Source organism: Phacochoerus africanus, chromosome 4 (genome assembly GCF_016906955.1).
Source record: "Phacochoerus africanus isolate WHEZ1 chromosome 4, ROS_Pafr_v1, whole genome shotgun sequence".
Classification (NCBI taxonomy): Eukaryota; Metazoa; Chordata; class Mammalia; order Artiodactyla; family Suidae; genus Phacochoerus; species Phacochoerus africanus.
In genome coordinates this window covers 79,450,388-79,477,239 of record NC_062547.1, presented here as the reverse complement: position 1 = coordinate 79,477,239, position 26,852 = coordinate 79,450,388, and the positions used below count along the sequence as shown (strand labels likewise).

Genomic DNA, 26,852 nt, shown 5'->3' with positions numbered 1-26,852 from the left:
CTGTGTACTTCAGGGAAGAAGAGGCAGGGGTAAGGACAGGCGGTGGCCCCCTCCCCCTCAGAAAGTCCCCTGCCTACATTATCATCCCTGGGGGGCGGGGGTCTACTGTCCACCCCCTCCCCCACTGCCCCCCTGGAATGTGACTCCATGAAGGCAGGACCTCAGGTGTGCTCACACAACATTTCCAGCACCTAGAGCTGTGTCCGGGCACAGAGCAGGCACTCTCTAGACAGGTGCTAAATGAATGAGCGAGTGGGTGGGTGGGCGGGCAAACCTTAGAGGAAACAGGAAGACACCGCAGATGGAGAAGCCAAAGGGAGAAGCCCGGACAGTCACACACGGACAAGACGGTCAGGGCCGTGGGCATCAAGTGCTGTTGGGAGGTCAGAAAGGGCCAAGGGGAGAACACACCTTGGGGTTTCCTCAGGGATTCGGGAGCACTGGCTTTTCAGGCCAGAACAGTGGGGTAAGGACTGGCACCGGGGCCACGCATGTTTGTGAATCCCAACTGCCACACCCTGCCCATGCCACCCAGCCTCTCTGAGCCTCGATGCCCTTATCCAGGAAAGGGACCTCGAAGGGCCACTGGGGAAACGTAGAGTCATCATACAGGTGCCTCCTCGCACAGGGCCAGCACATGTGAAAACTCAGCCTCGCAGGCCCTGGAGAGAGGCACTGCCAACGGGAGAAGGCCCGAGCCCCAGACTCCCTAAGGGAGATGCTTCTACATCTATAGACCCCAGTCAACCTCCCGACAATATGCAGGTGAGCCCCAGGCCCCTGAGCCTGGCACAGAAGGCTTTGCCAAGCTTACTCCTACCTCTCTCCCAGCACGCTATGCTCCAGTCTGGCCCAGCCTCGCACTGTGTTGTGGCTGTGCCACTGGGCTTTTGCACATGGGGTTCCATTGCCCACAGCACCCCCAGCACACACCATGCTCTCCTCCTGGTTAATGCTGCCTCTGTGTTAGGGGCAGCTCAAGTGGCCCTGGTCTGAGGCACCGTTCCCTGCGACCCTGTGGTACTCGCACAATCAGTAGGCATATTAACCAGGACATGATTATGTATTCCCTGCTCTGCTCCCCGCCACTCCTGTGCGCTGAGCTCTCTGAGCACAGGGACAGGACTGCTGGCTTCTGCACACATGGTGTCCAGAGTGGGGCCCAATTTACACCAGGGTTCTGAGAACACCTAGGGAGCCAATACATGACCAGGCCAGCTCACGCTTGAGGCAAGCCCTCCTTGTGCCCAGCGCGCTGCTAAGCACTTTTCGGGTGTTTAACTGAAGTTGTGCTCACAACAGTCCTGGGAGGCGGCACTAATTATCCCCCATCACAGCACACAGCAGGGCCTGCAGTCACCTCTTTCTCCTGGGCCTGAAGGAACAATCCATCCTGGACTGGCCAGTCATGTTCTGATTCACTAGCGCAGTGTGAGGCCTTAATTTCAATTTGTTGCCATGTTAAAAAGTAATTAGATTTCCTATAAACGTTGTATTTCCAGCTTCTTGGGGGAAATGAAAAGCTTGCTGGAGTTCCCATTGTGGCACAGTGGAAATGAATCTGACTAGGAACCATGAGGTTGCGGGTTCGATCCCTGGCCTCGCTCAGTGGGTCAAGGATCCGGCATTGCCATGAGCTGTGGTGTAGGACACAGACGCGGCTCAGATCTGGTGTGGCGGTGGCCATGGCCAGCGGCTACAGCTCCAACTAGACCCCTAGCCTGGGAACCTCCATATGCCGCAGGTGCGGCCCTAAAAGGACAAAAGACCTAAAAAAAAAGAAAGAAAAGCTTGCAGTGGTAGGCCTGCTTATTCCAACATGCCCACAAGTGAGTGGGACCCAGGACCCAGGACCCAGGAGAGGATCTCCAGGGGTGTAGCCTCGCCTGTTGTTTCTGTCCCCAGCACTCCCTGTTGTCTACAGCCACCCTGGCCCCTGACTAGATCTCCTGCCTGGCTCCTGTCAGCATCCGGCAGCGCTGCCCTCTTCTCAGCATCATGTCAGCCTCACACCCACTGCTGGCCCTGACAGTCATATCTCCAGGGGGCTCACAGGGACATGCTCTCAGACCAAAGGGACAAGCTCGAGGAGCAGGAACAGTGCCAGGAATGCCTGGTTGTGGCCTACAGTACCAGCAGACCCAGCAGATTCTGTTCATGGCCAGGCCCAAACCCAAATGCACTGCCGCTCCCCCAACCCCACCCCGTCAGGGAGCCCTGCTTTGCTTCCCTTCAACTTAAGGGAACCATGTTTTAGTGTCCAGTTTCAGAGATGTTTTTCTCTTTCCCAGGAACCAGAGCCAGAGACACGTGAATGGGACTTGGGGCTGCGCCTTCCCCCTGGCGGGTGTGCAGCTCCATGGCCAGTTCACAAGATTCCCCCTCAAGACCAGGGGAAAACATTCCTGTCCTGCCACTGCCTTCCCCACCATTACCACGTGGCCTCAACATTCTTGGAAGTTGGTGAGAAATGGAGCCCGGGTGCCTCTGATTGTTTGCAAACTCTGGCAAGGTTTTGGTGAGCCCAGGCCAATTTCTGGATTAAATTAGAAAAGAAGGAAAAAAAATCTGAATTCTGGCACAGAGAGAAACCATTCAACAAAAACTGTTTAAGAACATACTGTACAGAGGACTGACCCAATGCTAGCAGGGGTGAAAGGGTATGACCTAGGCTCTGACAGCTCAGAAGCCCCTTTGGCTCCCATGTTCTCCATAAGCCTAAGAAGTGTGTCTGCTCTGGACAGAAGAAGTGCTTGGGGCACTCAGGAATTCTTCCAGAACATGAGCAGTTAACCGAGCTAGGAGGGACAGCTCTGCCTGCCCAGAAATCTTGCTCTTCCTGCTCTGTTGTTTTAAATGATCATTTAATTGCTTTAAAAAGAATTCCCAAAGTGACCTCACAGGCTCATTCAGCTGGCAATGCTGGAGTGGGGGTGGGCTGGGGTATGAGCAGGAAGGGGGTAAAGCTCAGCTCAAGTGTGAGGTCCCTGCAATGGCCTTCAGGAAAGGGTTGCTCCAGCTGCAGGGGTTCAGAGGCCTGAAGAGGGTGAGAGGGAGCTTGTCTTCTGAGGGCACCTCTTGTCAGGGAATGTGCCAGTCTTTACGGATCAGAGTGTGTGGGAGGTTTAAAGATGAAGAAACCAAGTTCAGGGCAAGGCAGGACCTTTTCCAGGTGGTAAAAGCCAGGATGTAGCTGCTTCTGACTCCGAAGGGTATCCTCATTCAATGCGCTGCTTCCCTAACACGTACACTCAAGTGCACTGATACAGTGGGAGGAAACGCAACTCCAGAGTCCTGGGGCCACAGCTCAAGGTGGGCATGAAGTAGGAGATTTCTTTACACTCTGAGAGCAAATATTTCTTGGGTGCCAGATAGTGGCTTTGCGGGCCCTGTGGTCTTTGTCCCAACTATTCAACTCTGCCACTATAGCACAAAAGCAGCCATAAACAATTCATAAATGAATGGGCATGGCCAGGTTCCAATAAAACTTGATTTTCAAAGACAGATGCTGGGCTGAATTTGGCTCTCAGACCATTGTTTTGGCAACCCTGCTTTGGACTCTTCAGTTTATCCTGGAAAATTCATATGAAATTTGCTTTAACCCAGAAATGGGTCAAAGTTTATGTCATATAAGATGGATGTTTTAAAATGTTTGCCATTAAAAGAAAAAATGGCCATTCTGCAGGAGACACATCACATCTGTGCCTCAGTGGCTTTTGCCAGGCCTCCTGAGAGGACTTGTTCCCAGGAGCAAAGAGCTGTCTTCTGCAGCAGGCTGAGACTCCATGCTATAAGGAGTGCAATCCAACCAGCGGCTCAGTCAGGCAGCTCTACGTTTCTATGGATCCTGACCAAGACCTTTGGCTTCTCAGGGCAGAGTAGGATTGAAATCAGCGCTTTAGTCAAATGCTATAAGCCACATAGGAAGCACTGGTTTTGGGCCGAAGTGACACATTTCTTGAATTTTTTTTTTAAGGGCTACTCCTGCAGCATATGGAGGTTCCCAAGCTAGGGTTGAATTGGAGCTGCAGCTGCCAGCCTACACCACAGCCACAGCAACATGGGATCCAAGCTGTACCTGTGACCTATACCACAGCTCATGGAAACACTGGATCCTTAACCCACTCAGCAAGGCCAGGGATCCAACCCACATCCTCATGGATACTAGTCGGGTTCGTTACCATTGAGCCACAATAGGAACTCCCATTTCTTGAAGTCTTGACACGAAGAGGTTTTACTTTAAAAAATGCATATGAAGGAGTTCCCTTGTGGCACAGTAGGTTAAGGATTGAGCACTGTCACTGCAGTGGCTTGGGTTGCTGCTATGGCACAGATTCAATCTCTGGCCCAGGAACTTCCATATGCCATGGGTGCGGCCAAGAAAACAAATGTATATGTAAGCACTTTAATAACATATGTAAGCCGTTTACTTTAATAAAGGCTCTCCAGTCTCTCCTGAAGGCATATCCCTCCCTAGCCTCGCCTTCACTTGAGCCAGAGAAGAGCCGCTGTCCACGCCCGCTAAGGTAGTTGGAGATGCTGCGAACGTGGGGGCTGCATCCCCATCCAGCTCCTTGTGGTGCCAGGTTTGCGCTGCCACAGCACTGGATTTGCAAGCAGAGACTAGCTCAGGGGCTGGCAGAGCAAGTTGGTGAAAATGCCGTAATTCCCAGAGTCAGCAGCAGGCATGTTCAGAAATGTGGACTGCCTCCCAGCCTGGGGACACACAGGCACATTTCCCAGGAAGAAGGGTCAAAGAGGATAGCACTTCCCAGTGCAGAGGGGAGCTCCTCATCTCAGGGCTGGGCCTGATGAAGGCCAGAGGATGAGCCAGAGCTGAAGACTGGGAGAAGCAGGAAAGGGATGGCGGCAGGGGAAGGCCAGCAGGGGAGAGGCACATGGAAGCAGGGGACCAAGGCAGGGCCCACCCTCCCAGCTCTGTCCTCCCAGCTCTCCGGGCACTGGGAACGAGGCCGGGAGGAGGCTCTTGAGCAGCTTTCCCCCGGGGGTCCTGGCCTCTCTGGCCAGGCTAAGGGCCCCAGGCCAAGGAGACAGGGCCTCATCCTGGGTTTGCCAGCAACCTCGAGGCTTTGGCATGTGACAGCTAAAAATCAGCGCAGGGGGCCCCGGAGGATGAGGCCTCGGCCCACATCCTGGCCCCACTGCTCAGAAGGCCCCTGCTTTATTCATCTGGGCAGAGAGCCGAGAGTCAGGGTGGAGTTGAACTGAGCCTGCGGATGAGCTGATGATGGGGATGGGCCAGGAGAACGGGGCCCTGAGGCAGGAAGCACAGCCCACCGCAGGGTAGTGGTCTGGGCTGTGGGGGCTCAAGGCAAGGCCCAGGCTCCCCAGTTCAGGGCTGAGCGACCAGGGCCCACACTCCGAAGGGCTCTGTGCTTGGAGCTTAATGCTCTGTGGCTGCCATCTTGAAATTCTCCATCATCTCACCTCGAAATGTGTGTTTTGTGAGTGAAATCTGATGGGACAAGGAAGCCTTGGCTCCCATGTGGTCCCGCCTCCACGGGACAGGTTCCTGGGTGCCTATTCCCCGCTCTGCAACCACTGCAGGGCCCTGAACACAGGCGCATCTCGGGGTGGGCAGAGCCTGGGACAGGTGGTGGGCCCGTGGGGAGGGGAGATGCCAGGCACAGGGCTCTGTGTTCTTCTAGTGGAAACTTTCAGGCCCCAGCGGCTCACCCTGCATTGCTGGCCAGGACCCCGGGCCCTTGAGGGAGCGCTGCCTCTCAGTTCCCCTCCTGGGGGTCTTTCCATCCTCCTCCCCACCTTCCTGAGTCCGGCTGGTGCTTTGTCTGAACTTCTGGCCAGCCTGCAGCAGCTTCAGATATGAGCCACAAAGCACAGATCTGTTTAATTTCGGTGAGTCTCCATGCTAGTTAAATGCTCTAAAATCTGTGTTTAAAACAGGCTTTGTAAAGATAATGGTAAAATTCATGATTATCCTGAAAAGTCCTAATTGTTTTCACTTAAGGCCACAATGAATAGAAAGTTTTAAAAATCTTGACAAGTTGAGAGACTGTAGAAGAAAGGAAAAGGCTTTCGTACATGTACCTTTTATGACACTTTTCCCTGCTATTTGAGGATCATACTTTCATTTTTTCTTTTTTTTTCTGCTTTTGAGGGTCGCAGATGTGGCATATGGAGGTTCCCAGGCTAGAGGTCTAATCGGAGCCACAGCAGCTGGCCTACACCACAGCCAGAGCAATGTGGGATCCGAGTCGAGTTTGCAACCTACACCATAGCCCACAGCAATGCTGGATCCTTAACCCACTGAGTGAGGCCAGGGATCAAACTCTCAACCTCATGGTTCCTAGTCGGATTTTTTAACCACTGTGCCATGACGGCAATTCTGAGAACAATATTTTCAATTTGCACTGGGCCCCAGGAGTTCTGTACCCAGGAGACATTCTGGGCATGCGGCTGCTGCAGCTGAATTCACAGCAAGAATAGTCATGGGGCAGTGAGGGCTGGGGTTTGGGAAATGATGTTGCTGCCAACAGGCTGTGGGAATCACTGCTGGGGGCAACCAGAATGAAACTCCAGAAGGTTAACTTCTGGAGAGGGCATGATATCTGAAGACAGCCCCCGAGGGGAAAACCCAGGAGGAAAAGATCTCAGGATGTGACCACACACAAAAATGTAAGCCATCAACAAACAGCCCCCAACCAAAACAAAACAAAAGGCAAACAACAAAATTGGGGGAAATATTTCCCACACATAGTTAGTCAAAAAGTTAGCCTGTCATAATATAATAGTTCTTCCCGTTAACGCAAGAGAAACAAAAATCCAGTAGAATAAAAACATAAATAGGTCAATTATAAAAATATATGATAACTGCTATTTAAAAAAAATATGTTTGTATTTTTAGATGGAACCCCATTACCATCAGATACATACAACCTACAACAAAAAGCATGTCCCTGTTGTAGCTATCAAGTTGCCACAGTTAAAAAGGATTTGGGGGAATTTCTGCTGTGGTGCAGTGGGTTAAGAATCTGACTGCAGTGGCCTGGGTTGCTGTGGAGGTGTGGTAGATCCCCGGCCTAGCCTATAGTGGGGTAAAGGCTCTGGTGTTGCTGTAGCGGTAGTATAGGTCAAAGCCACAGTTCAGGAGTTCCCATCGTGGCGCAGCAGAAACAAATCCAACTAGGAACCATGAGGTTGCAGGTTCGATCCCTGGCCTCGCTCAGTAGGTTAAGGATCTGGCGTTGCCGTGAGCTGTGGCGTAGGTCGCAGATGCGGCTCAGATCTGGCGTGGCTGTGGCTGTGGCTGTGGTGTAGGCCGGCTACAGCTCCGATTCGACCCCTAGCCTGGGAACCTCCATATGCTGTGGGCACATCCCTACAAAGCCAAAAACAAACAAACAAACAAAAAAAAACGAAGCCATGGTTCAGATTCAATCCTTGGCCCTTCCATATGCTGCAAGTGCAGCCAAATAATAATAATAATAATAATAGTTTCTTAAAAAAGAGGATTTTTGGTGGGAAGAGGTGAGAGGAGCATTTGCTCGATGGAATGTGAACAGGGGAGGCCACAACAGAACGTTCTGCCGTGGAAAGCTTTAAAATGTATCTACCTGTGGTTCAGGGATTGCACTTTTAGGAACTCAGTGTAAGGAAATCACCATGGATGAGCAACAGATTCAGCTGTAATAATAGTCATTATAATAAGTGGCTGATCTGACCTCTAATGGGGAAATACATTTTGTTATATGAGTCACATAAAGAATCAATTACATAAAAAGTATGTTATGGTCATGTGGCGCCATGTTGTGCTGTCATTAAAATGAGGCAGCAGGCAACAGCTGGTAGGAGAAAACATTCATATACCTATTGGAACATATCCTAATTTTCCATCATAAATGGTATATTATATGTGTTAAATACAGCATATGTCAATAAACAAAGAATGTTACTTTTCTAGATTTGCGGGGGAAAAGAAGGAAACTGGACTTGGCAGGAAGAGCTTGAAGGCATAAGTGTGTATGTGGGGGGTCTTTTATTTTTTTCTTCTTCTTCTTAGGGCCATACCTGCGGCACATGGAAGTTTCCAGGCTAGGGGTCTAATCGGAGCTGCAGCTGCTGGCTTATGCCACAGCCACAGCAACGCCAGATCTGAGTCGTACCTACACTGTAGCTTGCGGCAACGCTGGATCCTTAACCCACTGAGCGAGGCCAGGGATGGGACCTGTATCCTCACAGAGACTGTGCCGGGTGCTAAACCCACTGAGCCACAGTGGGATCTCCAGACACGCCAGCTCTTAACTGCCTTGGCTGAGAGGTGATTTCCTTTCACACAGGCCATTAGATAAAGTCAGCCACACAGCCCCAGTTAGGGGTGAGGGAGGCTGGGCAATGGAAGGGAAGGGAGCATGTGACATTTGATGAACCTGAAAAGTTTGTGTCACACCAGGACCCACACCCCAGCCCAGGCTCTGCCCCAGAGAGACCCCAAAGGCAGTCCTGCAAGTAGAATAACTGAACAAGGAGGGAGACCACGGCAGCGTAGGGCTCAGAGAGGCTGAGGCTGAGCCAGGCCTTTGTCTGGCTCGCCTTGGCCTCTGCTGCTCCTCGGAGTCCACATTCCCCAGATCCTTGCCATTGGGACCCCCACCAGATCCCCTGCCCCCCAGACCCCCTAGGGCTTCCACAGGGGACAGACTCTCTGCCCAGGACTGGCCCTGAGCCTCGGGTGCCGGGAGTACTTCCGCCCCGGGCCTGGCCGTCCTCGCTGCTGACCAAATGCCTCACTTGGAGCACAGTCTGGGCCAGCTGCCGCCACATCTGTCCTCCACGTTGCTGCTTTGGCTCCAAGTGCCGGGAAGCCCCAGGGCCAGCTGTGTGCTCCCAAAGAGAAGGAGACATACCCTGGCTGGGCCTTGTAGGGCCACTCCGGACTCTGGCTGCAGCTTCAGGGTCTATGGGCCCCCACACCCAGGGCCGCCCACCCTGCCATTCAGCACCACATGCCAGTCAAGTTCAGAGAAGGGCATGGCAGGCAGTCCTATCATACACACATCATCCAGAACCGCACTGTCCTATAGGGTACCAGCTACGCTGGTGATTTAAATCCAAGTGTAAATTAATTAGAGATAAATTACCCATCAGGATGACTACCATCAAAAATTACAAGTGCTGGTGAGGGGGTGGAGAAATTCAAACACTTCTGCGCTGCTGGGAGGAATGTAAAAAGGTGAAGCGGTATAGTGGTCCCTCAAAAAATTCAAAACAGAACTACCTTATGATCCTGCAATTCCGCGTCTGGATATATACCCCGAGGAGCCGAAGCAGGGACACACCCACATTCACAGCAACATTCCTCACAATGACAAAAGGTGGAAGCAACCAAGCGTCCAGGGAGAGGCGTGTGGGTAGCGAAGACGTGGTGGATACATGCAATGAAGTGTCGCTCAGCCTTAAAAAGAAAGTCTGACACGTGCCACCACATGGATGGAGCTTGATGACATCTAAGTGAAACTAGCCCGTCATAAAAAGACAAACACTGTGTGACTCCACTTCCAAGAGCTACTTGGAGTAGTCAAATTCATAGAGACAGAAAGCAGAACGGCGGTTCCCACGGGCTGGGGAGAAGGGGGAAATGGGGAATGATGGTTTAACAGGTAGAGGACCAGTTTTGCAAGATGAAGATAATTCTGGAGATGCGTGGGGGTGACGGTTGCATAACGATGGCGAGTGTACTTAATGCCACTGAATTGCTCACTTCTTTTTTCTTTTCTTTAGATTTTCATTTTCCCTATTATAGTTGATTTACTATAGTTCTGTCAACTTCTGCTATACAGCAAAGTGACCTAGTCATTCATATATATATATACATATATACACACACATATATCATTCATGTGTGTGTATATATGTATACACATAATTCTTTTTCTCACATAATTCTTCTAAATAGTGAAGATGGTAAATGTTTCATCTCTTTTACCACCACTAAAATCTTTTAAAAAATTAAAACCAAAAATTCTATTGGAAAGTTAATTAAATTAAAATGTCAGTTCTTCAGTGACACCAGCCACATTCAAAGTGCTCAAGGGTACGGGTGGCTAAGGGCTGCCATATTGGACAGGGCAGAATTAGAGCATTTCCAGCACTGCAGAAAGTTCCATGGGACCGCATTGCTATAAAAGGTCATCTTTTCTCCAATATTCCCACCTCCTCAATCTCCCTCCTCCCCAAGACCACCGAAAGGCTCATGTGCCCTAGGTCATCCCCAGGAACTGTCCCCAGGGCATGCACAAACCCCGGATGTGGGCACTGAGCCTTTAGAGGTTGTGGTCAGGGCGACACAGGATGCAAGCAGGGTTCCTCATCTCCCTGGACCACACAGCACTCTTCCAGTGGGAGGTGGAGTCATGGACATACCCTCCCCCAAGCCCGCCAAGTCTCCCCCCTCAGTCACCCCCTTACCCCCGGCCGCCCCGCACTAGCTCAGACTGTCTGCCAGGCCCCCTGCCTCTGCAGGATCCACTGCCCCGCCTGGGACAAGCACCACTTGTTGGATGCAACAGGGGAAAAACACACAGATGCAGTCCAACTACTCTTTCTCAGCTATTTCAACTCATCTCCTAAAATCCCCCTTTTTGTTATGATAAAATGTGTTTCAACTTAAGAATTTTTGTATTTCTCAGGCTTTTCATGAAACTAACCAAACCATCCTATTATCCAAAATTGAGGTACAGTTGGATCATGAGGGTGTAAATGCATAAACTGAAATTAACTGGCAAAACCAAGAGTAAGTTCAAGACTTCCTCCTACCAGCTCCTGGGCACAAGGTATGTGTGACTGAGGGACCCTCCACACCAGGGAAAAGGCAGATTTGGTCCACCAGCCTCAGGAAGATACCCCAACTTCAGAGTCCTTGGCGTACTCATCGGGAATAATTCTAAACCTGCCATCGCTAAATATTGTCACCATCTCGAAGTAAAACTACATTTATTTAGAGACTGAAAAGCGTGTTTACTTTCATTATCTCATTCCATTCTCACTGACAATGTGGGATGAAAATTATTGCTTTTTTTTTTTTCCCTTTCTTGTAGTTCCCTAGGGACTTTTTAAAGTTTTATTGGTTTAGAATGTTGCGATAATTTCTGCTGTCGAACAAAGTGATTCAGCCATACATATATACACATCCATTCTCCTTCAGAGTCTTTTCCCACACAGAACATCACAAAATACTGGGGAGAATTCCCCGTGTTATACAGCAGGTCCCCGTTGGCCAATCCTTCTGTATACCTCAGTGTGTATATGCCAATCCCAAACCTCCAGTCCATCCTTCCCTGCTCATTTTAAAAACAGGAAAACCGGAGTTCCCGTTGTGGCACAGCGGAAATGAATTGGACTAGGAACCATGAGGATGCAGTGTTGATCCCTGGCCTTGCTCAGTGGGTTAAGGATCTAGACCCCTAGCCTGGGAACCTCTATATGCCTCAGGCACAGCCCTAAAAAGCCAATAAATAACTAAATAAATAAAAATAAAGATGAGAAAACCAAGGCTGAAAAGACTGAAGCCCATCCCAGTGACATACCTGGTCATGGTGGGGCCAAGGAGGAACCCAGGGGTGACATAATATGAAATACACATCTTCCCCTGTTCCCAGTTCCTGGCACAAACCTCTTAAAACCCAAGTAATTTCCTGAGTGATAGAGTGAGGGGAGTGTCTTTTGTCATTTACAATGGGTCCCTTTGACCATAATTGAGTTTATACTAATGAGGAGACCCTCGATGGCCCCTAGAGAGTTCAGGATGGGGGCTGGTAACCAGAGGTACCAACTCTATGATTAGAGAGTTGGAACTTTCAGCCCCACCCTCGACTTTCAGGAAGGAGAAAGGAGCGGGAGACTGATTGGCCAGTGGATCCATCAATCACACCTATGTAATAAAATCTCCATAAAAACTCTAAACCAATGGAGTCTGGAGAGGCTCCAGGTTGGTGAGGCGCTGGGAGATGGGTCCAGAGAGGCTTGGAGGCTCCTGCACCACCACCCCCCACCCCCCCCACCCCCGCCCCACACACTTTCCCCTCTGCCTTCTTCCCTGTGGCTGTTCCTCACTGCATGCTTTATACTAAGTCAGTGATAACGAGTACAGTGGTTTCCCCAGTTCTGTGAACTGCTCTAGCAAATTACTGAGCCTGAGGAGGGGGTCGAGGGAACCCTGGGTTGGTCAGAAGGACAGCTGACAACCTGGGACTTGAGTTGGGCATTTGAAACGGGGTCCGTCTTGTGAAACTGAGCTCCTCCCTGTGGGGTCCACGCTAACTCTGAGTAGTTAGTGTCAGATGTGTTGGTGTGAGTAGAGGAAACAAGCAGTTTTCCTGTACCAGGATTCAGGACTCCCTCATTCCACACCCAGTCCTCTTTCCACTGGGTTAGGGGCCGGTACCATGCTTGGGGAAAAAACACCGATTTTTGAAGGCAGACACAATTGGGTTTTGTAGGCTTAGGGTGAAGATTCTCAAAGATAATGAGTGACAAGTGACTAGCACGGGCTTGTCATACAGAGTCACCTATTAAAAGCTCAATATTTGCAGCCATCATGGTGTTATCATCATCATCATCATCATCATTATTACATCAAAGATACTTTTCAAAAATAAGGTGAGGTTAAATGTGACAAAACCGAACCTTGCTCTCCAAGCTGCAAACAGAACCCACTTCAGCCCCGCATTGCAGATGAGGTGGCTGCATGCCAGATGGTCAATGAATTACCTAAAGCAGGCAGCGAGGAAGACAGGCAGGCAGACAGGGGTCTCCCGATCCAGTGACCAGCTCACTCACATCCTCCCTCTTGTTCACAGGGCCAATCAGACTCCCAGAGGCACACAGGGCCCAGGAAGGCAGAGCTGAGCACCAGGCCAGGAGCACATGTCCTGCCTCGTCACGGCTGGCCTCCAGCTGGACCTCTGGAGGACCCGGTTCACTAACAGCCTGGGGTGCAGAGCCCTGCTGCTTTAGAACTACCCATCCCCTGGGCTTCCCTGCCTATCTCCAGGCCCCCTGCAAGCCCAGGTTTCCTTCCACAAATCCTCCCCTCCCACAAGGTTTGACTTACAGCATGTCCCGGTGGCAAGCCCCTTGCTTCTCACTCCAACCCTGATTATTCTCCCAGCAGGGCTCAACTGAGGCACCATGCAGTGAGCGGAAGGACCGACCCATCACCCAGGACAGTGCTCTCTACTAGGTCAGCATCCTGTACCTCCTGGAAGGGGGGTGGGGCTGGACCAGAGGAGGGGCCCCTGCTTAATCTCCCAGGATTGGGTAGGGGGGGCAGGTGCCCCACGGTGCCCCAGAAGGCTTAGGTGGCACACAGTCACCCTATTAAGGAGCCCTGCCTCACAGGGAGAAATGGTTGCTCTCTTCAATCTTCACGTCCTTGACTGCCTCAAGGAGAAGCCTCAGATGGGTGTCAGTCTGTCTGCCTTCCTCTCTAACCCACACTCATCTCCCATTTGAACAGGGTGGGCTGGGCTGTGGTGCAGAGCCCAGGATCACTGGACACTTGATTTCTAGGTTGGCTGTACAATAAAGTGAGGTTGCCTTGGTAACTTTTAAGTTTTGCAAAACATCAGTGGATGTATAGGAAAATACACAGCCCAGGTACAATGTGGATATGGCACAAAATAAAAATTAAAAAAAAAAAACCCTGGTACACAGATGACGGAAGTTTGTGAATAACTGCCTCAGCACGTAAATAGCCAAGTCAGATTTCTACCCCATTTGCTACTGAGAAAACTGAGATTCAGTGAGGTGGATTGGGGCAGGGGTCACCTTTTCTCACCTGTGGAACCAGAGTCAGCCCGGGACCACGCAGCTCACCTGCAGCTCCACCAGAAAAGCATGGCAAGCCCTGGCGCCCCACCCCTTGCCTCCAGGCCCTGCCCAAAGCCCCGCCCCAACTCACGATGTTCATGAGAGTGAGCAGGTACTTCTGCACGTGCTCCTTCCCGTGGAACTGGACCACAGAGTCGTCCACCCCCAGCAGGACCTCGATGTTGTAGTCATCGTCAGCAGCGTGCCTGCGTGCCCTCCTCCTGGAGCTGTTGACGCGCTCCTCCAGGACGCCCAGGGCTCGGCTGAGGCTGTCCAGGCTGGCTGGGGGGGCCCCTGGAAGGAGAGAGGACACAGGCTCACCAGGGACACCGCAGCAGGACAGAACCCCACTCAGCTGCAAACCGGCACTTGTCAGCTGCCAGCCTGGCCATCAGCCTGCCATCATCACAGCACCCTGACCCAGGGCATTCCTGTCCCCATGTCACAGAAGAGCAAGCTGAGGTCCAACAAGGGCAGCAGGGATGTGCCAAGTCAGCTCAGACCCAGCAAGCGTGCAAACCCATAGCTCGGCCACCGAGGAGGCCAGGTCTGGCTCTGGGCGACCAACAGAGAGGCTGGCTAGCTGGTTGGGCAGAGCCAGCTCTTTTCACCCATTCGCATGCTTGCTCACACGCTCCCCGGGGCGGCCCAGTGCCAAAGGGCTGGTCTCCCCAATTGTAACCGGGTTCCACAGTATCTTTTCAGACAGCTCCCCTTCTGGAACTTTCTGCTCAGTCCCCGGCTGAAGTCAGGCCCCTCATCTCTGCACCAGATCCACTCATTCAACCCCTGGCACCACCACCCTCACCGAACTGTGCCGGCCCTTGGTGCCAAGTGCCAAGGAGGTGAGAGGTTGCCTGACTGAATTGTGTAGGGACTAGTACGAGTCCCTTTCATGAAGGCTCCCCCAGAGTCTGCCTGGCAGGAGCTCACCCTGGACCCCACAGGCTGGACCCCTGGCTCAGAGCAGGCCGGTCTATCTCAGGGGCATAGGCATAGGAGCTCCATCAGGGGCAGGACCCCAGGAGGTCAATGAATCGTCTCACAGCTGCAGCTTCTGCTCCAACTCCCTTCTACTTTCCCACTGAGCCTGGGCCCACCCTGGACCAGAAACCCTGCCGCTACCTCTCTGGGTTGCAGCTGAGCTGGCCAGGCCAACCTTCAGGATCGCTGGCAGCCGCAGACCGCAATGCCCAATAAGCCTTAGTGCCCAAGCCTCTGGAAGCCCCCCACCCCTGCACTGTCCATGCCAGGTCCCTGAGCCCAGGGTCCTGCTCTTCCTTGGCATTCCTGGTGGTGGTGGTGGTGGTGGGGGTTGTGGCTCAGAGACTCAGGCCCTGGGAAGAACCTAGGAGCTCAGGTTATGGTGACATCATCAACCCTGCAGGGCCCGCAGCCCTGCAGCCGAGGGTGGGGCGCCTGCAGCACCACTTCTCTACAAAGACTCTTCTAGAACAATTCTCACTTGCCCCCCCCCAGGCTCTTGTCTGCCGCATTCTCTGGAAGCGTGTCACAGTGGGTCAAAGAGGCGCACGACAGATCCTGGAGACAGAACAGCGCTTCTGAAAGCAGGATGGCATCTCACAGGCTCACAGACAGCTGCCACTGGGGTCCTTCCCCACCTGCGCGTATGTCTCTTCATCCGGTGGGGACAACAAGCCTCTTGGATGTGCACTTTTTAATTTAATTTAATTTGTTTGTTTTCTGTCTTTGTAGGGCTGCACCCTGGAGGTTCCCAATTGGTGCTGCAGCTGCCAGCCTACACCACAGCCCCAGCAACACGAGATTCGAGCTGAGTCTTCGATATACACCACAGCTCATGGCAATGCTGGATCCTTAACCCACTGAGTGAGGCCAGGGATGGAACCAGTGTCCTCATGGATGCTAGTTGGGTTCGTTAACTGTTGAGCCATGACGGGAACTCCAGATGTGCATTCTTGTTCCCATTTTACAGGCAGGAAGACTGATAGAGCCCTGGCATGGCTGGCAGCAGCTCTGCCCTTTACACCTGCTGTCTGAGCAGTTTGAGGCACAAACCTACAACCTGGGCATGGACAGAGACCAAGAAAGAAAGATGGACGTGATGGAGCAGCAGAGGGGGAAGACCTTCACAGAAAAGAGGAGAAAGTCGAGGCCAGGGATGCTTGCCTTCCTGTACCTCCTGGGGTCCTTGCGCCTCCTGCCCCAGCCCTGCAATCCTCCATGTCCCCCTAGTACGCAGGGCAACACCCCCCGCACACACACATATGCACAGGGAAGGCACTGCCTAGCGTCTCGCCAGGGACAGGATGGCAGCCAGGCAGTGCCCATGCAGAGCTGATGGTTCTGCTGGGCTGCCTGGAGATGATTCAGGGCCATCCTTGCCGTTCCCAGAGGAAACACTGGCTACTTAAACCTGACAGGGGGGTTGAGGGATTGCTACTCTATTTTTACACATTTATTTCTTTGCATTTCCAACAAGCTGGGACAGCTCACCTTCAGAACCACCTTGGGAAGCAGAAAGATGGCAATTTCCATTAAAAAAAAAAACAAACAACTCTTCCCCGGGGAAGAGGCTGGATGTTACCTCTGCCCCTGTCAAGCCCGGGGCCACTGACAGGTGGTTCCTGGGCAAAACCAGACCACAGGGGTGCCTGTTAGGGCCATGTGGTGTTTAAAAAATACTCTATTTGGTTGACAGTATTTCAAAATTGGGAGATTTTATGTTAAAATCTAGAATAGCCTCTTAAGAAATTACGAAGTGGAGTCACTATAGTTGGTGGGAGTGGGGGTTTATACTGAGTCGTAGGGTGATAGCTGTGCCTGGAGACAGGACACAGGGGCACTTGGTTCCCAGGCCACCCTTGCTGCCGCCCTCACTGCCTACTTGGCCCCTTAAAGTATCAGTGTCCCTTCCCCCAACCCCCAACCCAATAATTCCCCCAAACAGTGACCCCTCCTGATATTCTCTGTTGGAGGGGGAGGGTGCAAGGCTGCCGTCAGCTGGGGCCTCCTGGGGTACTTCTTCTGGCTGCTTTTGCCAATCAAGCACAGCTTTAACTAAACTGTATGTCACACGTCCATTAAAAACAACAATGTATGGAGTTCCTGTCGCGGCGCAGTGAAAACAAATCCGACTGGTATCTTTTTCATGGGCAACTGCAGAGATTTTAGTTCTTGGAATTCCCTGTGCTGGGGGGACCCTTCTAGATGGCAGCTGGGGCTCTTTTTGCTCATGTCTCCGGCAAAAGACGCCACAACAGGAAGCTTCCAAAAGCTGTCCCTAGCTTTAGAGTCTCTCCAGGGGATGGGACAGAATCCCTCACAGAGTCAATCAACAACCCATGGAGAGGGCAGAATAAGGGGAAGCAGAATTGCATCCAGGGAATCCTGAAGCACCCGAAGCACCTGCTCTCCAGGGGAATAAATGGGTCACAGCAGCCAGGTTCACCGACGGCCCCTGGATCACAGGGCCCTGCCCGCAACCCGCTGCCCTTGCAGCTGGTGGTGGGGTGGGGTACATGCACAGCCCTTCACAGTGATCAACCTCCACCCCCTCCAGCAGCCTTCTGATCCCCATGGCAATGAGAAGGAGCCTCACCATCCTCATTACTGTCCCCATTTTAGCATGAAGGGACCCCAGGACCAGAAAGATGTAGTGATTCAGACAAGTCACACTGCAGAGGAGGGGCTGGTTATGCAGCCCGAGTCATAGCATCCAAAGTTGTTAACGCGCCCCAGAGTGGCCACTGCACTTCACCGGCACCAAGCGGTGGCGTGGAGACATCTGAATTAACAGAAACGAGCACATTTAGGCAGTTCCTGTCGTGACTCAGTGGTTAACAAACCTGACTAGTATCCATAAGGACGTGGGTTTGATCCCTGGCCTCGCTCAGTGGGTTAAGGATCTGGTGTTACCATGAGCTGTGGTGTAGGTCGCAGATGCGGCTTGGATCCCGAGTTGCTGTGGCTGTGGTGTAGGCTGGCAGCTACAGCTCCGATTAGATCCCTAGCCTGGGAACCTCAATATGCCGTGGGCGTGGTCCTAAAAATACAAAAAAAAAAGAAAAAAGAAAAGACACAAGCATGTTTATTCTAGAGAAGAGAAACTGCAGTGTCCCAAGTCTATAAGTGCTGTGTGAGTACCATGTGGCAAGTGTCAGCTCTATAGGTCCAAGGGTAACTGGGTGTTTGTTGTCCCTGTGCAAACCCCAACCCAGGCCTTTGCTGCATTGGCCTCCTCTGGCTGCTCTTACTGCTGCTGCTGCTCCTTCCCAAATTGAGCCCTTCCACCAGGCCCAGGAGGAGCCCCCCAAAAGGTCCAGAGGGAAGGGGGCCTGCAGCCCTCGTTGCCGGAGCCCCACAGCTTCCATACCATACTTGGATGCGTTTGGCTCCCATCTGCCTCCCGCACGGGGCTAGCTGCACACCCACAAGGGGAGGAGGTGCACGGATCCTGGAGAAGCTACCGCTCAGTGATGGGGAAGAGTGCTGTCCCCTCTCCCTGGAATGATCTTCCCTCGTTCCTCATTGGACCTACTCCCTGTCACCCTCCAGGTGTCAGCTGAAATGGCCCCTGATCAGGGGAACTTGCCTCATTTCTTCCTAAATTAAAATAGGCTCTCCCTTGGAGTTCTAGTTGTGGCTCAGTGGGTTAAGAACCCACCATCCTGTCCATGAGGATGCAGGTTCGATCCCTGGCCTCGCTCAGTGGGTTATGGATCCCGTGTTGCCTCAAGCTGTGGTGTAGGTCACAGATGTGGCTTGGGTCTGGTGTTGCTGTGGCTGTGGCGTAGGCTGGCAGCTGCAGCTCTGATTTGAACCCTAGCCTGGGAACTTCCACATATCACAGGTGCAGCCTTAAAAAGACAAAAAAGAAAAAGAAATAAATAAAATAGGCTCTACTCTCCCACACTGGCTCCCTGAGAGCATCCTCTTTTCTCTGTTATGGAATGCACCACCACTTGCAGCTTGAGTCTCACTTGTGAATTTGCCTGGGCATTAACTGTCTTCTCCCCAGTGGGCAGAGGCCACCCCGCCCCGGAAGACAGCGACCAATGGTCTGGTGTGCCTCGGTTTCCCCAGGAACCACGGGCTGTGAGGGGCAGGGAGGGAGCACAGGGCCAGTGGTGAGGAGGCAAGGGTCCCCTTGGAAGCTAGGAGCTGGGCTTGAAGGAGAGGCAAGTATAGCGGGGCCAGGAAGCCCAGGATGGGGTGGGGGGAGCGGGGAACAGGAGCAAAAAGTGAGGTGACTGGTGGAGGAAGAGGAGCTGGCACAAAGTCCTGCTGTAAATTACTTATACCAGGCGTGACTAAAACAAAATGACCCAGCAAGAGTTAGAACAAATGGGGCAAAGAAAGCGGTACCATGTAATTGCCAACACCAAGAAACCAGGCAGAACGATGTTTACGAGATAAAATATAATCCAGGGCATTAAAGGGACAAACTGATAACAATTCATTGAGAAAATATAAAAGATGTGAGACTTTATTCACCTAACAGAGCTTCAACCTGATACAAGGAGAAGCAGGCAAAGCCACCGTTCGTCTACATGCATTAATTATAGTAGTATTATTTATTAGAATACGTTTATTCTAGAAAACAACAGATGAGTTAGAGCAAACATTAGGGAGGGCTGTAGAGAATTTGAATTACTAAAACAACCTAAAGTTGAAGCACACCCAGAACAAGGTCCAAATCTGACCTCAGGACAAAAAGAAAACTCAAAAATCATGTCCACACCTCTACCACAGAAAAAACTCAGAGGAAAACAAGAAAGCCCTTAAGCCCTACACACCAGAAATTAAAAATACAGTTCTAATAAGCCTAGACTAAATAGAGAACATAAATTCTAATTGTTGGCTCAAGTAGAAGACCTGAATAAATCTTAGGAGAAATTGAAAAAGCAGTCCAAGGGAAAAAAAAAAAAAACTCAGAAGGATTTTATGGAAGGGTTTTACCAAACCTACAAGGAATAATAGTTTATCCTCATCTTACATAGAGTCAGTGCGCAAAGATCAATACTTTTCTTGTACATAAAGTAACCAGCTAGGAAGGAGAATGGGGAAAAAAGGGCTTACCAACTCTGCCAACAAACCCCACAAAATGTGCAGGAACAAACAAAAATAATCCATGTATACAGACCACACAAAGAGTAACATAATATAGTCAAAGCTCTCCCAACAAAACAAAAGAAGACTTCAGTAAATGGAGACACAACAACACTCTCCTGGAATGCAAGCTGGTTCTCCTCCAGATCAATCTATAAAGTTAACACAGTCTCCCTCCCAACACTGTTCAAATCCAACAGAATAATTCCAAAATTCCACTGGAAGATGCCATATGAGAGACTAGCCAGAAAGATAGTGGAAAAGGATGCTAAGAAGGGCATACTTACCTTTCCAGTGCACAGAACACGTACAAAATACCATTTATTAGATCACAGTGGTTCGAGCGTCATGAAAGACAGATGAGCAGAATAGAACAGCAAGTCTGAAGAGGGAGCTAAGCACATGAAGGGGCCTCTGGGTAAAAACGGCACATTGAACACGCACATCTGATTGTGCTCCTCCCTGGGATCCCATTACAACTTTAGTCAACGGAGTCTTTTCTTGTTAAATCACAAGCCTACAAGGACAGGAAGAGTAGGAGAGGAAAACGTAATGACAGAACCTTTGGAGGCTAGAAAGCAGATGGCCACGTGGTGATGGACTTTGTGTATCTAAAAAGCTGGCTAAGACTCTTCCAGAGCCAAGGCTCTGGGAGTCTGCATCGCGGACTCCTCCGAGGGCACCCAGTACCTTGGGAAGTGGGCTGAAGGGTGGACTGAAATAAGTAGGACTAGTTGATACCAATGTCAAAGGCCCTCCACATACCCTGTGTCCTAGTAACAGCCCAGTAACTAGCACTGCACTGGTCTAGACACTCGTTCTCTCTCAAAATGCTGGAAAAGAGGGTCTCTGGGATGTGTGCTGCAGGCCCCAGATGTAGTTGAGAGCGTAGGCACCAGGCTAAAAACAGGGGGATGAAATGCATGCTGAGACACCAGCCTGCATCTACAATTCACTCCTAGAATGCTGGTGGTCAAGGCTTCCCCCTCCTCCAGGCAGGAAATTGGGAGGAGGTGTCTCCAGGGAATCTGAGCAAACAGAGACCAAAGGGCAATATCACTGACCTCCTGCATTGAGCTCCCAGTCACCTCTTTTGTTGCCCGACCTTGCACATGAGCAGCCAGCCAAGGATGAGCAGCTCTCCGGGGTTAAGCCCCAGACACAACACCAGAGGCCAAGGTGAAGTCCAAGAGTCAAAATGAGGGCAACAGAGATTACCTGGGAAGGTAGGGAAGCATATCATGAGTGACCCCTGAGAGCCTGAAGAAAAAATTGCACCCTCTAAACAAGAACAAAATGGGAATGAGCAAAAGCGTTCGTTGAAATTAAAACCATTTCAGCCAAAATAATAAACTCAGAGGAAGAACTAGGAAGATAAAGTTGACTCATCTCCCAGAAAGTAAAACAGTAAGACTAAGAGAAAAAGGATAAGAAAATTGGAAGCTAGACCAGAGGCGTATCATCCATATAACTGATGCTCCAAACAGAGAGGAGAGAAAACAGAGAGGAAAGAATCAAGGAAATTATTCAAGAAAATGTCCTACAACTGAAAGGTGCTTCCAGCCTGAAAGGGCTCAGCTAGCATCTAACATAGTAGATGAAAACAGATCTGCACCACGGCAGCATCATGACATTTCAGAAGACAGGGAAGATCCTACAAACTCCACGGAGAATCAAAAGAGGCTGGGGGAAGCAGTTACAGAAGACGTCATAAAGGATTGGAGGCACAGTGGCTTGAGAAGTCCCCAAACCAGCATTTGGATTAGGAAAACACGGAGCAAAGCCTTCAAAATTTCTATGCCCAGTCAAGTTCTCCATTGAGGGTGAAAGACATTTCCAGATAAGTTCTCTGAATTTTTTATCTGTTCAGCAGCTCTTCGAAGCTACTGAAGGATGTGATCCTTCAAGACACAAGAGGCAACCAAGAAAAGTAGAAGACGGGGGATACAGGGAGCAGGACATCCAACACGAGAGATGAGGAGGAATCCCCTGGAGGATGGAGAAGGAGAGGGATCCCAAGGTGACAGCTCTGCAGAACTGAAGGGCAGCTGGGCCACTCTGCAGCAGGGTGACCCAGCACACAGCCCGTCACTATTAAGACCCCCACTTCCAAAGGCCATCTGAACCTGAGGACACATACCCAGGAGAACTTGGCCCAGATTCTCAACGATTCTTGACTTGTCTTGATCTCATGTGTCAATGAGGGCCTCTCCCCGCTGGCTCTGCTGAGGACACCCAAGTCACTCACAAATGTTTTCACTTTTCCCTGAGAGCGGCCATGGGCTCAGAAATAGAAAGGACAGCGCAGTTCATGCTCACCGACCGGACTCCCTCAGCACGTCCAGCGCCTGGTCTACACCTCAGTCTTGCCAGGCACCTGACTCTGTTTCCCAAGACTCACTTGTGACCTTGCTCTCAAGTCCCCCAGAAAGGGCCTTGTCGCCTCCCAGAGAAGCAGGAGTCAGACCAAAAGCAGGGAGTGTTCTGCTCACCTTCTCCTGCAGCCTGTGCCCAGTAGGGGCGGAGCTACCCTCTCCTTGGACCGCTGGTGTGTGCTTCCCTCCTTTCTCCTTTTTGTTATCAATCACCTTTGACAGTCACTTAGATGTAAATTTTATTTATTTATTTATTTAGTCTTTTTGCCTATTCTAGGGCTGCTCCCGCAGCATATGGAAGTTCCCAGGCAAGGGGTCCAATCGGAGCCACAGCCACCAGCCTATGCCACAGTCACAGCAACGCAGGATCTAAGCTGCGTTTGCGACCCACACCACAGATCATGGCAACGCCGGATCCTTAACCCACTGAGCAAGGCCAGGGATCGAACCTGCAACCCCATAGCTCCTAGTCAGATTCGTTAACCACTGCACCTCGACGGGAATTCCTAGATGTAAATTTTAAACAGCTGATCAAATACTAAAATAGTAAGTGAGATTAGTAAGTGACAAGGTAGCAATTCAAAAGTGGGCGGCTTGGTAAATGGTAGAAGTGGAGCAGGTGTGGACAGCCTGGCAGTCTGGCACTACCGACTCAATTATGTGTAAAAGTACCTGGTAGCACAGTAATTTCACTTGGGTCCACGTCCTAAAGACTGGATGTCTAGAGGATATCCCAGTCCCCTTCCTGGACTGATTGTTGTCTGGTGAGCCATTTTCCCCTCCCCTGGTCTAGGCGTGTGGATGGGTAAGCTAGGGAGGCAGCAGAGAGCTGCTTGGGGAGGTTGGGGGAGCTGCCGGCAACCATGGTGGCATCAGTGGGCGACAGAAGAGGTGAACGCGGCAGGTACGCCCCACACAGTGCTACTCAGAGGTGTGGAGTTTGACATCCACACTCAGGGACTCACAGAGTGCTGCGTGCAAACAGGAAGCAAGAGATGACAGACAATGTCGCACACTTTATGTCATTAGAAAACAAACCCAGACAAGGAGCAACACTGATTTTGCAAAAATATACACTCACAAAAGGATCCCCCTCGATCACCTTAGAATGATTGCCCATTGCCAGGGAAAAGGAGAGGGCCGGTTGTGAAAATACAGAGTTTCCTTTTTTTTTTTTCTTTTCTTTTTTATAGCTGCACCTGAGGCTTATGGAAGTTTCCAGGCCAGGAACCGAATTAGAGCTGCTGCTGCAGCCAGCATGAATCCCAGCTGCATCTGTAAGCTATGCCACAGCTTATAGCAATGCCGGATCCTTTACCCACTGAGGGAGGCCAGGGATTGAACCCATATCCTCACAGAGACAATGTCAGGTCCTTAACCCACTGAGCCACAATGGGAACTTCAGTTTCCTTTTTTTTTTTTAATTTTTATTTTTTTAATGAGGTTGGGACAACTGGTTAAATAAAAGAGGAAAGGATCAAATCCTGACCCTACGTCTTAAGCCAAAACTAATTCCAGATGGATTGGTGACCTGGGATGATGAAAATGAAGTCCTAAAAGTGCTAGAAGAAAATTCAGCTAAACATCTCTTCATGATCTCCATGTCAGGCAGCCTGTGAACTCCAAGGTCAAAGAGCTTCCCAGGTCCCCCTGGGATGCCCCATTGTACATGAGCAGTTTTCACACCCCTGGCCTCTGCTGGGCAGGCATGTGGGTGGGTGGATGGACATGCTTGCTGAGGGCCCTGCTACTATCCAACTCATCAGGTGTGTGGAAGAGAACCACATACCCTCCCTTCCCCAGTGCTCAGGAACCCCTGAAGCTTGAACCCCTGCACCTGCCCTGCAGAGCAGGAGCTGCTATGTTGTAAAGAAGGGGAGAGCGACACTCATGGAATTAGACCGGGGCCAGAGGGCCAGCCCTGCTTTCCTGCTGCAACTGCCGTGGGTCCCGAATCCTGGGCACCAGCAGCCTGGGGGAGCACGCTGGTTCCCCACCCAGGGGAGGTCATCTCGAGGAAAGTCATCCTTTCCATTTGCTAACGACTGAGAGACAAGCCCTCCACGACTGCAAATTCCCCTAAAGATGATCATTAAGATAAAATATGTTTATGTGGAAGCATAATCAGGACACGGCAAAAGCCCCATTTGGAAGCAGGCAGGCTCTTTGGAGGCTCTGGGAAGCAGAAAGAGGCTCAGCCCCACAGGGGCCATCAGCACAGAGTCCCACTGGTGAGCTTTATTAAAAGCAGCTCATTAGGATTATTTCATCCCAGCCCTTTATAACTTTATTACCGAATCAGAATTAATTTTTGCAGCTCTGGCAGGCACAGATCATCCAGTGTCATTTTTATGACTCGAGGTGGAAGGGAAGAGTGGGGAGGGGTTCCTGGGGCCTAGCCAGCCCCTCGTCAACACCGGTCCATCAGCGCCGCATCTGTAACAGCTGCACCGAACCTCAGAGACAAGAGCTGGAAGATGCATAAATTGTCTGGATTCCCAGCCTGCTTACCCTTCCAGGCTTCTAGGAGGAAATAGGAACTCTTGAGAAGGGGAAAGGAAGTGTCCCCAGGGTGTGCCCCCCCACCCCCTCAAGGGATGGGGTGACTGATGCACTTTGGGGGTGGGCACAAAACACCCCGACCACCCAGCACCTCCCTGCCATGCTGGAGGTGAGCGGAGCCACCCAGAGCTGAGCTGAGTGTGACCCTTCCCTTTTTTTTTCTTTTTGTCTTTTTGCTATTTCTTGGGCCGCTCCCGCAGCATATGGAGGTTCCCAGGCTAGGGGTTGAATCGGAGCTGTAGCCACCGGCCTACGCCAGAGCCACAGCAACGCAGGATCCGAGCCGCGTCTGCAACCTACACCACAGCTCACGGCAACGCCGGATCGTTAACCCACTGAGCAAGGGCAGGGACCGAACCTGCAACCTCATGGTTCCTAGTCGGATTCGTTAACCACTGCGCCACGACGGGAACTCCCCCTTCCCTTTTCTATGTGATGCTCTTTGATTTTCCTCTGGGGACCACTGACTCTCCCCACTCCACACGGCTCAGGGGAGTCAAGTGCTCTGAACTCCCAGCTCCAGGAGCGCCTGCACGGCCCAGGCAGGCCAGTGAAACCCAACGCCAAGCATTTATTGGAGTGTCTGGGAAGACACACTCTCTTCTCTCTCTGCAGGGGTGGCTGGGCTGTTCGAAGTGAGCCAGGGCGCTGGGCGCCACCTCCTCCCAGGAGAAGCACAGTCAAGCAATGACAGGAATAGGTGACATCCCTTAAGGGCCCGATTTTAGCTGTGCCCGAAGCTGACCCTCCAGCTCTTTGAGGTGATTCATTTGGATGTCTGAGTGGAAACCATTAAGAGTCCTAACACGCAACCCCCAGGGTCTGGCTCGGCCCCCACAGATACACGTCCTTGGGACATGAGGTGCCTGCCAAAGTGCTAAGGCCACCGAGGTTAGGTCCAGACTGGTGGGGCCTCTCTGAGTGACCAGGAGCTCGGAGCAGCAGGACCCGGGGCCGGCATCCAGAGCCCTCACACGGAAGGTCCCGAACACCCTTGACTGGATCTGTGTTCTGCACCAGCTGAATGGTCTGGGCTCCTCTGCACCTGCCCGCTCCCCCGAACCCCGCTCCAGCTGGCTTCTAAAGGCCACCCAGCCCCACAGATGCAACCAGGCCCCAGGGGGCTGGGACTGAGACCCCTGCCCTGGCCAGTGCCTGCAACCAGCCAAGGCAGGGCAGGTCCCAAACGCCAGCCTCAGCCTCCAGGTCCCCAAACATCCTCCCTGCAGGTGGTCAGCCGAGGGAAGGGAAACTGGCCCCGAGGTACCGCCTCACTGCCGCTCACCAGCACGCGGCAGCCAGATGGCGGGATACAATGGAGAGACTGGCAGATCGTTTAATGAAAATATTTACTGTGAACTTCAGAACAAAACACAGACACCCACAGGTCCCAACAGAAGGGAGGATTCCCTGGGATCTCGTTCTGAATGTAGGGGAAGTGGGAGGCTGGCAAGGAGGATGCTGACGGCCAGTGTCGAGGGCCTGTGGTCCTCGCAGTTTCTGCCTGTGCACAGCTTGTACGAGTGCGTCACAGGCAGGGAAATCCCTGTCACCAGCCCCATACGTGCTCCCGAGTCCCAAATTTGGACATGAGGCGGCCTCCCAGGCGTCACTCCCGGAAGGCTCTCAGGCACCACACACGCAAGGGCTCCAGGGCTGAGGGCCTCCTCCACCCCCCTCCCCAATCCTCCCCTCGCACTGCCCACCTCAGGTCATGGCACCTGTGGCCACCCAGGCCCCCACCAGGAGCAGGGCCTGCTTCTCCCCCACCTATAAAGCCAGCCCAGCCTCATCCTAAGGGTCTCTGAACCTCTCCCCCACCCCCATTCCTCTGCCACAGCCCTAGCTCACGCCTCCAGCAGGAACCAGCTGCTGTCTTTGGATTCTCCAAATCTAAGTTCTACGGTATTTCTCTCCAGCTGCCAACCTGTTTGTCCTATCGGGCCCTTCATCTTCTCGGGTATACCAAGCCCTGTG

General features: G+C 51.8%; 1 protein-coding gene across 1 annotated transcript in view; it reads right to left on the bottom strand.

The window, feature by feature from the left end:
* ADAMTS2 (ADAM metallopeptidase with thrombospondin type 1 motif 2) overlaps positions 1-26,852 on the bottom strand; it is a 220,727-nt gene that overhangs the window by 64,813 nt on the left and 129,062 nt on the right. Inside the window, exon 4 of the mRNA XM_047777905.1 lies at positions 13,940-14,142. Within this exon, the coding sequence (XP_047633861.1) occupies positions 13,940-14,142 (203 nt within the window). The remainder of the gene's footprint in view (positions 1-13,939; positions 14,143-26,852) is intronic.